We start from the raw sequence: 11,689 nt of genomic DNA on the forward strand, positions 1-11,689 counted from the left end.
TATATATATATATATATATATATATATATATATATATATATATATATATATATATCCAAACCGCTTTCCCTGTAGGTTAGCAGGGATGTCGCATTAATTGATCAAATATGGTAAAATCAGTGATATTGTGAAATATTATTAACATTTAAAACAACTATTTTCTATTTGAATAAATTTAAAAATGTAATTTATTCCTGTGATGCAAAGCTGAATAATTGCTCCATATTCCATATTCCACAAGTATTCATGTAAAGTTTCAAAGTATCATTCTATTTTCTGAATCACTGAAATGCATAACTCTGGATACTGTCAAGACAAACTTTTTTTTTTCTAGCAGTCACATAGCAAACATATTCTTTATTATTTTTTTAAGCAAACTCAAAACAAAATATTCAAAACAAATATAAAAATGAAAATTTTTCATTGACTTCTGGGGGACTGAAGATGATTAATTTCTTTCATCATTCAGTCCAAAAAAAAAAAAAGTGTTTCCCGTTCTCTATTTGTCGAGGGCTAATTCAATCTGAACCGCTCATACAATGTCTTTCACAAATTCTAAGAATGATTGTTTCATAATCGCATGACCATGTGCAATGTCGTGTGTGCCATCACAGCCTATGTATTTTATGAAATCACATAATCGGATACTCTGTATGATCTTTATGGTCATAGTCAAACATGTCATTTCAAAGTTGAGAAACAACTGTCTGATGTTGCACTGCATTTTCAGGCCATATGTTACATTCTGCTCAGATTAACTGCATGGTCATGTCATTTCATATAATGATATTAAAGGCCATCTCATACAAATCTATTGTCATAGATACAACTGAAATACTAGGCAAAATGATGTTTCAACAGTGAGCAAGAAAGTTCAAAGTGAAGAATAGTCTATACGTGCTGAACTGGTGTCACCTAGCTGTCTAAAAACAAAGGCTTGCGAGTAAAGTTAGTAGGATATATGGAAGCACTGGTTATGGATTATTAGTGGTGTTTGTTAAAACAAGAATTACTATTACTATTCCTCATACTTAGGGATCTGAACAAACTCCTAAGCTAAATATTAAACTTAAAAACTATTAGACTATCATAGGAACTTGGAGGTGAGCTCTTTTGAGTAAGCAATTGCATAGAAATGCACTAAAAAAAAACTCTGCAACCACATAGCAACATCCTAGCAACCACTGTCAAACCCTGTCATCATTGAGTTTTGCACTGGCAAGCACTACTTACTTTCTTAAAGAATAGTTCGCCCAAAAATGAAGAATGCTGAAAATGTACTCACCCTCAGGCCAAACAAGATGACGGCGAGTTTGTTTCTTCACTGGAACAAATTTGGAGATATTTAGCATCACATCACTTGCTCACCAATGGGTCCTCTGCAGTGAATGGGTGCCATCAGAATGAGAGTCCAAACAGCTGATAAAAACATCACAATAATCCACAAGTAATCCCCACCACTCCAGTCCATAAAGTAATCTCCTATGAAGCGAAAATCTGTGTTTGTAAGAACCAAATCGATCATTAAGACACTTTTAACCTCAAACGTTGCTTCCGACTTAAATGAGTCCTCTAAGGTCTTGCTGTTTCTTACAAACGCACAACTTTTCACTTCACATGATGTTAGATGATGGACTGGAGTTGTGTGCATTACTTGTGGATTATTGTGATGTTTTTATCAGTTGTTTGGACTCTCATTCTGACGGCACCCATTCATTGCAGAGGATCCACTGGTGATGTAATGCTAAATTTCTCAAAATCTGTTCCAATGTTCATCTACATCTTGGCTGGCCTGAGGATGAGATCCATTTCAAACTAATTTTCATTTTTGAGTGAACTATTCCTTTAAGGCAGTATACAAAATGTATATTGTTCTTTAATAAAACCTTGAGAAATAAATGTATAAAGAATGTAACGACAACAATCTATACAACTAGACCCATTTGTAATAACATTTTGACTTGAATTCTTTGGCCAACCTATCCACAACACTAAAAACGCTCTTTGATAAACTATTTGTGCAAATATCCAGCAGACCAGTAACGTGATTCAGCTTTCGGTCGCCAGCGCTTCCCGTAACTCCTGCTCACCTAACGCCCCATTCTGTTGCAAATCCCGCCTCTTACTGTCTCCTTCTCTCTATCTTCTCCTCCCTTAACCCTTTTTTTAAAAAACCCATTCTACCTTCACTATTCTCTCTCTCTCCTGCCTTGCCCTCGTCGCTCCTGTGTCCTGATTGGTTCTAGATCTGCTCCACTTGCTGACTCGACATTCCACAGCTGGCCACAGCACCGTTTCACCTCGAGGCCTTGCCAAGAGCCGAAGGAAAAAAGGAAGGCAAGAAAATATGGAAAAGTTACGAGCTGAAAAGAATGAGAGAAAGTACAGATAAAAGAACAACGTTTACGTTTCATTCCCTGAACTGTTTGGATTCAGATTTTACATGAGCTCATCATACCGCCTGAGATCAAGCAAACGGTTACAGTGAGGTCAGACTTCCTGTTGGGCAGCTCTGTGTTCACCATGTGATTAGAGAGAGAGATATGGCGGTGCTTGGGACAGGGTCATTCTCATGCACTTTCATCTGTCTATTTCTGTCCGCATTAATCCATGAGGGACCTGCATTCTGACCCAGAGAACATCAAATTCAGCTGCAAAAATTTTAAAAAATCATCAAAACAGTCACAACAAATCACTTCAAAAGTCACAGTCTGAAAAAAAAAAATACTGTTGTGGTGTTACCTTGTAGTTTGTGTGATTGTGTGTTCTCATAGTCTGGAAGTTTAATGGAAGTTCAAGTCAATGTGATATTTGGGGGGACTTTGATCCCTTTTGGCTATTTAGAATAACTATGACATACAGTACATGAAAAAAATATGCATATAAACTGAATTTCCATAACCGGACAAAGACGAACAAAAAACAATCTTCCACACTAGCCAATCCAAACAGCTCCTCTGAGATTATGAAATTTGATTGGTTGACGGGCTTAAATGGATGTAAACGAGTTTTGCCTCTGTTGATTTTGGTTGATATTATATGCTGCGCCCTACACAGCTCTCTCAACATCTCTGGAAAAAAATAAACACAAAAACAAAACCGCAGCTCTTTTTTTTCCTTCTTTAAACATAAATTCTCTGTCAGTTGCTGCCATAGCAGATTTGTTTTCCTAGGTGTTTTGAATCAGTTTGAACATATCCAGCATTATTCGCCCTGTTCGTTTAACTCCATGTCTGAAATGAGAATGTTTTTTTCAGCTTCTTCGGAGGGGGCGGAGTTAGTGCGGCTGTACCGAGCGCTCTCGTAGGCGCCCGTGGAGCCGAAGCTCCGCCTACGATACAGATAAATCCCTCCCACCACCAGAGCAATCAGAACGAGTGCTGCAACCAGGACCTGAATTAATACATGGAGATGGTCGACCACAGCTGGAAGAAAGAGAGAAAAAAATATTTAAACAAAACATTCAAAACAACTTCATGGGTGTTCATTTAATACATGTTTTTCAACTTTGTCAACATATTTTAGGTAAATATGAGGTTAAAAAATTATTAGAACTTACAATGAACTACAGGCTCTGCTGTGGTTCCTATTAAAAAAAGAAAGAAAGAGGAAAATGTGAATTATTATATTGTTTTTTATAATTAAAATAGGATTTCTGTCATACATTCTCAGCTATTTTTTCCCTGAGGTAAACTTATGCTGCGTTCAAGTCCTCCTGGGACGTTCATACTTACGAGTTGACAAGTCGTAACTACGACGTCAGGAGCGTTCAAGTCAGTTTAGTCGGCACAAGATGGCGGTGTACCTGCTTTTAATATATTACAAGAAAATACAACAGGGTCTGCATTTTTTTTACTTGGATTTCAGCTGCGTAACAAAAACATGACCGATTTAAGTTTATAGGACAACTAAACTATCAATTTAAACAAAAATTTATCGTCAACTACAGACGTTGCATCCATCGATTCCGCCATGTTTCTCATTGACACGCCCCCAACTCGGAAACTCTGGGCTTAAAGAAAATTTCGAGTTTCCCACTCATAATAACAACTTTGTGGTGGCGTTCATGTGCGTTCAACTCGTAAATACGATCTATCCGACATGACTTGAACGCACCATTAAACAAAGTTTTTTTTTGGACATTTCTCATCATGTCCATGGCCATTTTTCACCTGCTTATTGGCCCTTAGAACAATACTGTGCTTTTATTGCTGTGCCTTTGAGACTTCTATGCAAACCAGTAATATTAATTATGTGTTATTATAGTACTCATTCATTTTAAATGAGATTTTTTTATTTCATTTGTTTAGGTTCTAATTTTAAATTAGAACCTAATTGTAAAATAATCCATGTGACAGTGGTTCATCTGCAATTATACAAAGCTACGAGAATACTTCTTGTGCGAAAACCCCCCCCCCCCAAAAAAAAGGAAACAGATCCGGTGTGACGCAGCTGACACAGAACAGCATATGTTGTTTACATCCAGCTGATACTCTGCAAAATGGAGAGTTATTGTTTAATAAAGTCGTTTTTTGGGGGGGGTTTTGCGCACAAAAAGTATTCTTGTAACTTTGTAAAATTGCGGTTTAACCACTGATGTCACATGGATTATTTTACAGATCTTCTTGCTACGTTTCTGGACTTGGGAACATTTCAGTTGCGTTGCTGTCTATGCAGGGTCAGACAGCTCTCAGATTCCATCAAAAATATCTTAATTTGTGCTCCGAAGATGAATGAAGGTATTACAGGTTTGAAACGACATGAGGGTGAGCAATTAATAACAGAATTTTAATTTTTGGGTGAACTATCCCTTTAATTATTGCCCTGAAGGTGGAAATGAGGTTATTCATTGCTTTAGCTCTTTTCTTATAGCCACTTTCTATTTTGTGAAGCTCAACAATCTTGTTCTGCACATCAGAACTATATTCTTTGGTTTTATTTCTTGTGATGGATGATTAAGGGAATTTGGCCTTTGTGTTCCTCATATTTATAATCCTGTGGAACAGGAAGTCATGGATGGACAATTTCATACTCCTAGTCACCCTGGTGTGCTATAAAAAATTTAAATATGAATGGGAATATACTTCAGAGATATTTTACGCATAAGAATTTCTAGGGGTGCCAATAATTATGGCCTTTAAGAAAAACAATTATTTTCCCCCCACTTTCAATTGTTTTACTTCAATGAAAGGTTAGAATTTTTTTAATGAAAGATCAAAAAGATAAACTATGCAGATTTATTTTCACAGCCGCCTTTGCTCATATTTTCCAAGGGTGCCAATTTTAGTGGAGGGCACTGTATGTGACGTTCCATACCTCGTGGTCGTTTACAGATGACTCCATGTGTGCGGTTTTTGCAGGACCCAGGTCTCCAGAGGCCTGTGTTGCTCTGAACCCAGAAGCAGCTGTTGGCAGACAGCATGCTCAGATTAGCGCCCTGCTGCTCCCAGTTACTGTAGTCCACTACTTGACTGTCTGACCACTCCAGACTGCCTTCTGTGGAATCAAACACATACACACAGGTCTGGATAAAGGAGATCCAAATTGCAGGTCAATAAAGGAAACAAGTGTTATTCATTAAACTTCTTGCCTTTGGAGTTAAAGATCATTCCAAGCCAAGCGCCGTGAGCCTGTTGTTGAAAACTTTGCATGTGCTCCCACACAAAACTGTTCTCGTTTTCATCTAATATTGACAACAGCTTAGCTCCCACTAAGAAAGGAAAAAACAAGATTACTTGAGTTTATTGTGTGTAATATGTTCCTGTGCCGATTTTGTTGGTTTTTCCTGTATGTGGACGTTACCTTTGTTACACATGCGTGTGGCCTCATGTTTAAATTGCAGCTCGTGGAGGATGAATGAGTAGCAGTGATTTCTGAAAGGAACCCAGGACCAATTACCTACAGGCTCTGGGCAAAAACCCGGATACATCCACCTGTGGTCTATTGTTCTCTCTGACACAGGAACAGAACAACCAAAAGGCTATTAGAACACACCTGCAAAATTTGTGCAAAAATAACACCACAGACAGATCCAAACACACAAGTTACATCTAAAATTGAATACCAGAACTGTATGCGCCATTGCTGTTATTGTTAACTAAAACTAAAACCATTAAAAGTCAATTTTGGTAATTGAAGTAAAGTTGAAATAAAATAAATAAATAAACTTAAAAAAAAAACTTTAAGAAATGTTATAATAATGTTATAATAGTATATAAATAATTCTAAAATAAATCTGGTATACACTGAATATTGCCTTTTATTATATAAAATAGCATAGAAACTCTGTGTCCCAATTAAATGATGAGTCAACCTTGGATGCATACTGCACATTTCAGTCAGTGTTATAGGCTACTTCATTTGGAAATTCAATGCAAACACAAAATGTACATACTGCATACCACACAAACAGTACTAGTAGTACGGTAGTATTCAGAAGCATATTCTAACATTTTCCTACCCGTGTTAATTTCACAGATGGCATTTAATTTTGTATTACAAGCAGCCACAGTCCACTGGCCCTTAACGGTCATGTGACCACATCCATACATTTGATTAGGCTCTCCATCCCGCCAGTCACTGAATGTGAGCTCCTCTTCACCCAACCATGTGTAGCTCCGAGCCTGGAAATACAAGAAGCTTTTGCTGAAGCTCTGACATGTCAGAGGAAGAGACATACAACATGCACACAATGTCTCACCCCGTCATTGTGTAGTCCAATCCAGGAGGGTTTGCGGAACGTGCTGAGGAGGAGGGTGAGGTAGGCGTGCTGCCGAGGATCCCGTACCGCTGCCAGTGTTCCATTAATGGAGTCACACAAATACAGTGCTCCACGCCAGTCCAGAGGCTTCTGCAAAATCCGGTACTGCACGCCATCAAATTCTAATGGGCCATCTAATGATGGGGGAAGAGAGTCCACACCAGGGGGCAAGGCAGGGTCTGGAAACACATGCACACAGGGTATTTTAGTGGTTCAGGGTATATAATACAATGCATATTTGTGTGAGCATGTGAATTTGAGATATTCCTGTACCTTTATCTTTCATGCAGATGAAGCCGTGTTTCTCTGCATCACACCTGCGAGACACCCACATGCCCATCATTCGGGGAGGACTACCATGGAGAAGCACTATGCAGTTACCCTAATGGGACACACACACACACACACACACACTCAGATTGATTGGTGGATGCCTGAATTTATACATGATAGGCAATTTAGACAGACAGACAGACAGATCCAGTACCGGGCTTTTCATTTGTCTGTTGTCCACTGGTTCTCCAGGGGCCCAGTTAGTGTAGCTAAGCAAGCCAGGTTCAAACCACCTGAACTGAGCCTGTGATTCTGAAGTGAGCCCCATCCACACATGGAAACTGCTGTTGGGCAGCAGAGTCACAAGGAATGCTGATAAGAGAGCGAAAGAAATAGATCAAATGCAGAGCTTAGTCAGTTTCCACTGACACAAGTTAATGCAACACAAATTGAGGGCCGTAAGCGCCACACACATTGGAGCACGTCAGTCCCAATATTCATAAAAGTTGTCTATGATTCTTATACTTTCACATTTTTTGTACTTTTCTTTTTTTGTGTGAACTATCAATTTATTGTAACATAGCTTCCCTTCTGTGGTGTGTGTGTCTCTGAGTGCATGGGTTTGATTTACCCTGAACCCTGTGGTTTGGCACTGTCACTAGTGTGGCTCTATATGTCAGACACGTCTTGGATGCAGATTCCCAAGTGCTACGACTCGACAGCTCCTCTCCAAACACCTTATAACACTGTTAGAACGAGGAAAAAAACTGAATTCAGAGATTACTGACGTAAGAAAATGTGCAACGTGAATATTTCTGTAAGAAAGTCATTTTAAAAATAATAATTTTTGCTAGAGCTGTATTTTCTTACATTCCAAATGAAAAAAAAGTAATCAAAATGTAATATCTTGCTTCACCACAAGAATAATTTTCCCTTTTGGCTGCCGTTGCCAAGCAATCTGATTTGTACACCCCCTCCTCTCCAAAAAATCTGTCAAATATAGATAACTTTTCTTGATCTAATCAATTCCTGACAAAATCAAGTCCCGCCTAACATATTTCTCAATGAATATCCCATTTCACATAGAAATATGTCACATTACAAAAGTAAAATAAAATGTGAGACTGTTTCACAATGAGTTTTAGGTAGACTTTGAAAGACTAATGATTGCAATTACTTTAAGTCAATGTAATCTTACATTTCTTTAAAAAAATATATAAAATGTATAAAGTTTATATACAGTATAGAAAAAACAGATGATCCAAAAAGGTTTTATTATCCAAATAATCAGCAAAACTAAATTTGAATCCAAACTGAGCTAACTGCAAAAGACTGTAGAAAAGAAAAACTTTGTTTCATTCTTGCAAGTGTAATAATGTATAAAAGCAGATAGGCTGTGGGAGTGAATTTTCACCTTGTGTAGAAAAGGACTCCAGCCCTGGGGGCAGCCGGCAGGTATGAGAGGAGGAGCGGGTGTGGGAGGGATGGTACCCGTCACATTCACCCTCTTACACACATACGGCAGATCGATGTGACACCTCTGGTCTGACCAGTCACCTGAGAGAACATTAAAGTAATTACTAAACTCACTGCTGTTCAATCACATTTCATTCCCCAAAATAACTTCAAAAATTCTGAACATTAAATCTGTGCACTCTTTTTAAGTTTACTTAAATAGTGCAGTCAAAACCGGTGCATGTCAAATTCAAGGAGGAGATAACATATTTTCTGATTCTATATGTGTGTAAAAGTAACCAAACCTTTTGAGGCGGAGATTTGGATACATTTGGGCTCTTTGCTAATTGGTCGAGGCTGTCCTAGTCCCCAGGACACATAATTGAGCACAGAATGATCAGACCACCTTAATCTCCCGTCGTTCTTAAAACTGTGTAAACCAATCCACCATAGGTCATTTTCTTTGCGGGACATCTGGACACAGTTAACATGCAATTCTTGGTTAGTATTGTAAATACATTTTATATAGCATTAAGATTAAGCGCATATAGCCTTAAATAAACCCATCCCAAAATGAAATTGGCAGTTTACTTTTTCATTTTCAACTCCATATTACTTTCTATGTTCTGAGACACACAAAATGATACTTATAAACTCTCAGAGAAAAAGGTACAAAATCTGTCACTGGTGTTGTACCCTTTCAAAATGTACTAATTTGTACCCTTTAAGTATTAATATGTACCTTTAAGGTACTAATATGCGTCATTTAGGGGTAAATAAGGTACAAAAGTGTGCCTTTTAACAAGGTACAGCCACAGCTTTTGTACCTTACCTTTGTGGGTGAACTGATGGTTTAACTGTTGTCAATTTAATGTCATAAGCAGACCTCTTAGAGGAGAGTGTTTGGTTGTGTCTGCTATGTGTGCTTACCTTGCGTAAAGTGCTAACCAAAAACTGATTCTCCTTAGGAGAGTGCATGGAGACCAGGGAGGCTTCGAACCAGGAGCAGATCCTCTGAGCCTGGTCCCACGTGGAGCGATGTTCAAACATTTTATACTGGGCCTCCTCAAAATCAACCCACTCTAAACCAGTGTCTACAAACACAAATGTACAATAATGTCACATTACTGAGATTCTAAATCATATTAAGCTCACAAACAAATTTGTGAAGCTTTTTCTTTTGATAATATTACAGTCTTATATTCTCAAAGGCAAGAAAGAGTGCACTGCTGCGACAGACCTTCATGGCTCTCAGGTTCCTCTTCCACCTTCCCTTTTGGTATTTTGCAGATCCAGTCTAGCTCAGACTCACAGTGTGATACCAGCCAGTTGGTGTCAGCCATGTTAGCTGCTCCACACTCAGCAGACCCATAATTCCCCCTGCCAAAGTTCTGATACGTCACCTGAAAGAGAGAAAAAAATTGACTTTTACATGTTAGAATTGCTAACAAAAAGCTGCTATGTAGGTACAATGTTAAAGAAATGGAAGCACAAAACAAAACCATGCTACTTTGATATTTGCGCTAGTAGTGAAAGATATTTTTTATGGCAGTGGTTCTCAACCAGGGGGCCAGGGACTAGGGGGCATCAGCATACTTACAAAGTGCCCTCAAGATTACTTAAAATGATTTTGATTTCGCAAGAGACAACGGTGTACCAGTTCTAATGCCATGGTGAAAGTTTGAGCAAAACATGCTAACTGTTCTGTCTTTGGCTTCACAGACGAGCACAGAACACGGTTTAGAGTCCCAGCCTCAGAGGAGACAAGAGAGAAGTGGATTTATTGAGTTATTTACTGTATATTGCTGCTGCCACACAAATCTAATATAAACATGCGATTTATTTCCCAGCCATTTACCTTCATAGACATAACCGACTTTTTGTAACTCGTGTGTTTTTAACGTAAACTTGTGTGTGAATGAGAACTTAGTTTAGTAAGAGATTCTGACGGTATGATAACCTTAGATAAAAAAAAAATATCACGGTTTCACGGTATTGCGATTACAGCTCTAAAATGTTATTTTTAAATGTCTTCCACTGAACACATTTTATTTTTAAGAAACATATAGAACATTTTGGAACAGTAAACATGTCAGGCTAAATAATTAGAATAAATAATAAAATTCTTCTTAATTAAATGCAGTCACTTAAGTGAGCCTAAACCTGCAGCTCAACAATAATCAGAACATAAATCAATTATTTTCAGTAAAAAAAAACCCTATAAATGAAAAAAATGCAGTCATTTAAGTGAGCCTAAACCTGCAGCTCAATAATAAAAAATATAATCAAAACATAATTTCTGTAAAAAATAAAATTAAAAAAATGATTAAAAAATGCATGCATAAACCTGCAGCTCAACAAGGTTTTTGGAGACATGCTCGCTTTCTACAAATTCATCTTTCAGTCCAAGTTATGATGCAGGAATGTTCACCTTTCCCGGATTAAGTTTGGAGCTATGGTTTGGAGCGGTGAGGTACGAGGATGTGTGCACATACACACATAAGGAAAGAGACTCAAACAGTGGCAAAGTTTTATTTTATTTTTTAAATGTGTGATTTTGAACAGATGTAAACAATGGCAGGAGGCTTAAACGTATAGACGTGATACCAGCTAAATTTAATTATTGTACTAAATCGCAGAAAAGTAGGCTACAGTACGTACTTTAGACTGCTATTCCTCACTCTGTGAAGTAACGTGAGGGAGGAAACTAGTTGACGTTAGCTAGTTAATTAGCCATGTTATCTGCAGCAAGCCAAATAGTATTTATTTCAACACTGAAACAAACGGCGGGTGGGTCTCTGTCTTGATCGGGGGTGAAAGAGGGACACATATATGTAGTTTATGTTCGACTTGGAAGTATTTATTTAGCGATCTGCGCTAAAGTGTCATCTGTACGGAACATCATTGTGTACGGAACATGGTTAGTGTACGTTACCCGAAAAATTCCCATATGACAGACATCGTCTTTTTCGACAGGGGAAAAAGTTCCAGGGATTCATCTCCTTCGGCCCTCCCACACACAGGTGACTCCGCTCGCACCAACCGGAGGGGGAGGGTCGTGTGACTCGTTACGCTCTTCGCTGCACACAACTGAGGGAGTCCTGTACTTTCCGTCTTTGACAACACGTAAAAAAACTGCGTATACCACAGGAACGGTATAACGGAAAATTTTAGTGGTTTTGAAACCGTGACTTTTCCAAA

The 11,689-nt window shown here is 38.2% G+C and overlaps 1 protein-coding gene across 1 annotated transcript in view; it reads right to left on the reverse strand.

Moving 5' to 3' along the window:
- Nucleotides 1-3,122: 3,122 nt before the first annotated feature.
- Nucleotides 3,123-11,689, reverse strand: part of LOC107552465 (C-type mannose receptor 2-like) — a 50,853-nt gene continuing 42,286 nt past the window's right edge. Inside the window, exons 15-28 of the mRNA XM_016234349.1 lie at nucleotides 9,729-9,891; nucleotides 9,419-9,582; nucleotides 8,794-8,962; nucleotides 8,448-8,590; nucleotides 7,665-7,779; nucleotides 7,248-7,405; nucleotides 7,034-7,142; nucleotides 6,701-6,939; nucleotides 6,461-6,623; nucleotides 5,803-5,952; nucleotides 5,591-5,710; nucleotides 5,317-5,496; nucleotides 3,560-3,586; nucleotides 3,123-3,425 (exon numbers count right to left, since the gene is read on the reverse strand). Coding sequence (XP_016089835.1) covers nucleotides 3,205-3,425; nucleotides 3,560-3,586; nucleotides 5,317-5,496; nucleotides 5,591-5,710; nucleotides 5,803-5,952; nucleotides 6,461-6,623; nucleotides 6,701-6,939; nucleotides 7,034-7,142; nucleotides 7,248-7,405; nucleotides 7,665-7,779; nucleotides 8,448-8,590; nucleotides 8,794-8,962; nucleotides 9,419-9,582; nucleotides 9,729-9,891 — 2,121 coding nt within the window. The 3' untranslated portion in view covers nucleotides 3,123-3,204. The remainder of the gene's footprint in view (nucleotides 3,426-3,559; nucleotides 3,587-5,316; nucleotides 5,497-5,590; nucleotides 5,711-5,802; nucleotides 5,953-6,460; nucleotides 6,624-6,700; nucleotides 6,940-7,033; nucleotides 7,143-7,247; nucleotides 7,406-7,664; nucleotides 7,780-8,447; nucleotides 8,591-8,793; nucleotides 8,963-9,418; nucleotides 9,583-9,728; nucleotides 9,892-11,689) is intronic.

Source organism: Sinocyclocheilus grahami, unplaced genomic scaffold, assembly GCF_001515645.1.
Source record: "Sinocyclocheilus grahami isolate Dianchi unplaced genomic scaffold, SAMN03320097.WGS_v1.1 scaffold451.1, whole genome shotgun sequence".
Classification (NCBI taxonomy): Eukaryota; Metazoa; Chordata; class Actinopteri; order Cypriniformes; family Cyprinidae; genus Sinocyclocheilus; species Sinocyclocheilus grahami.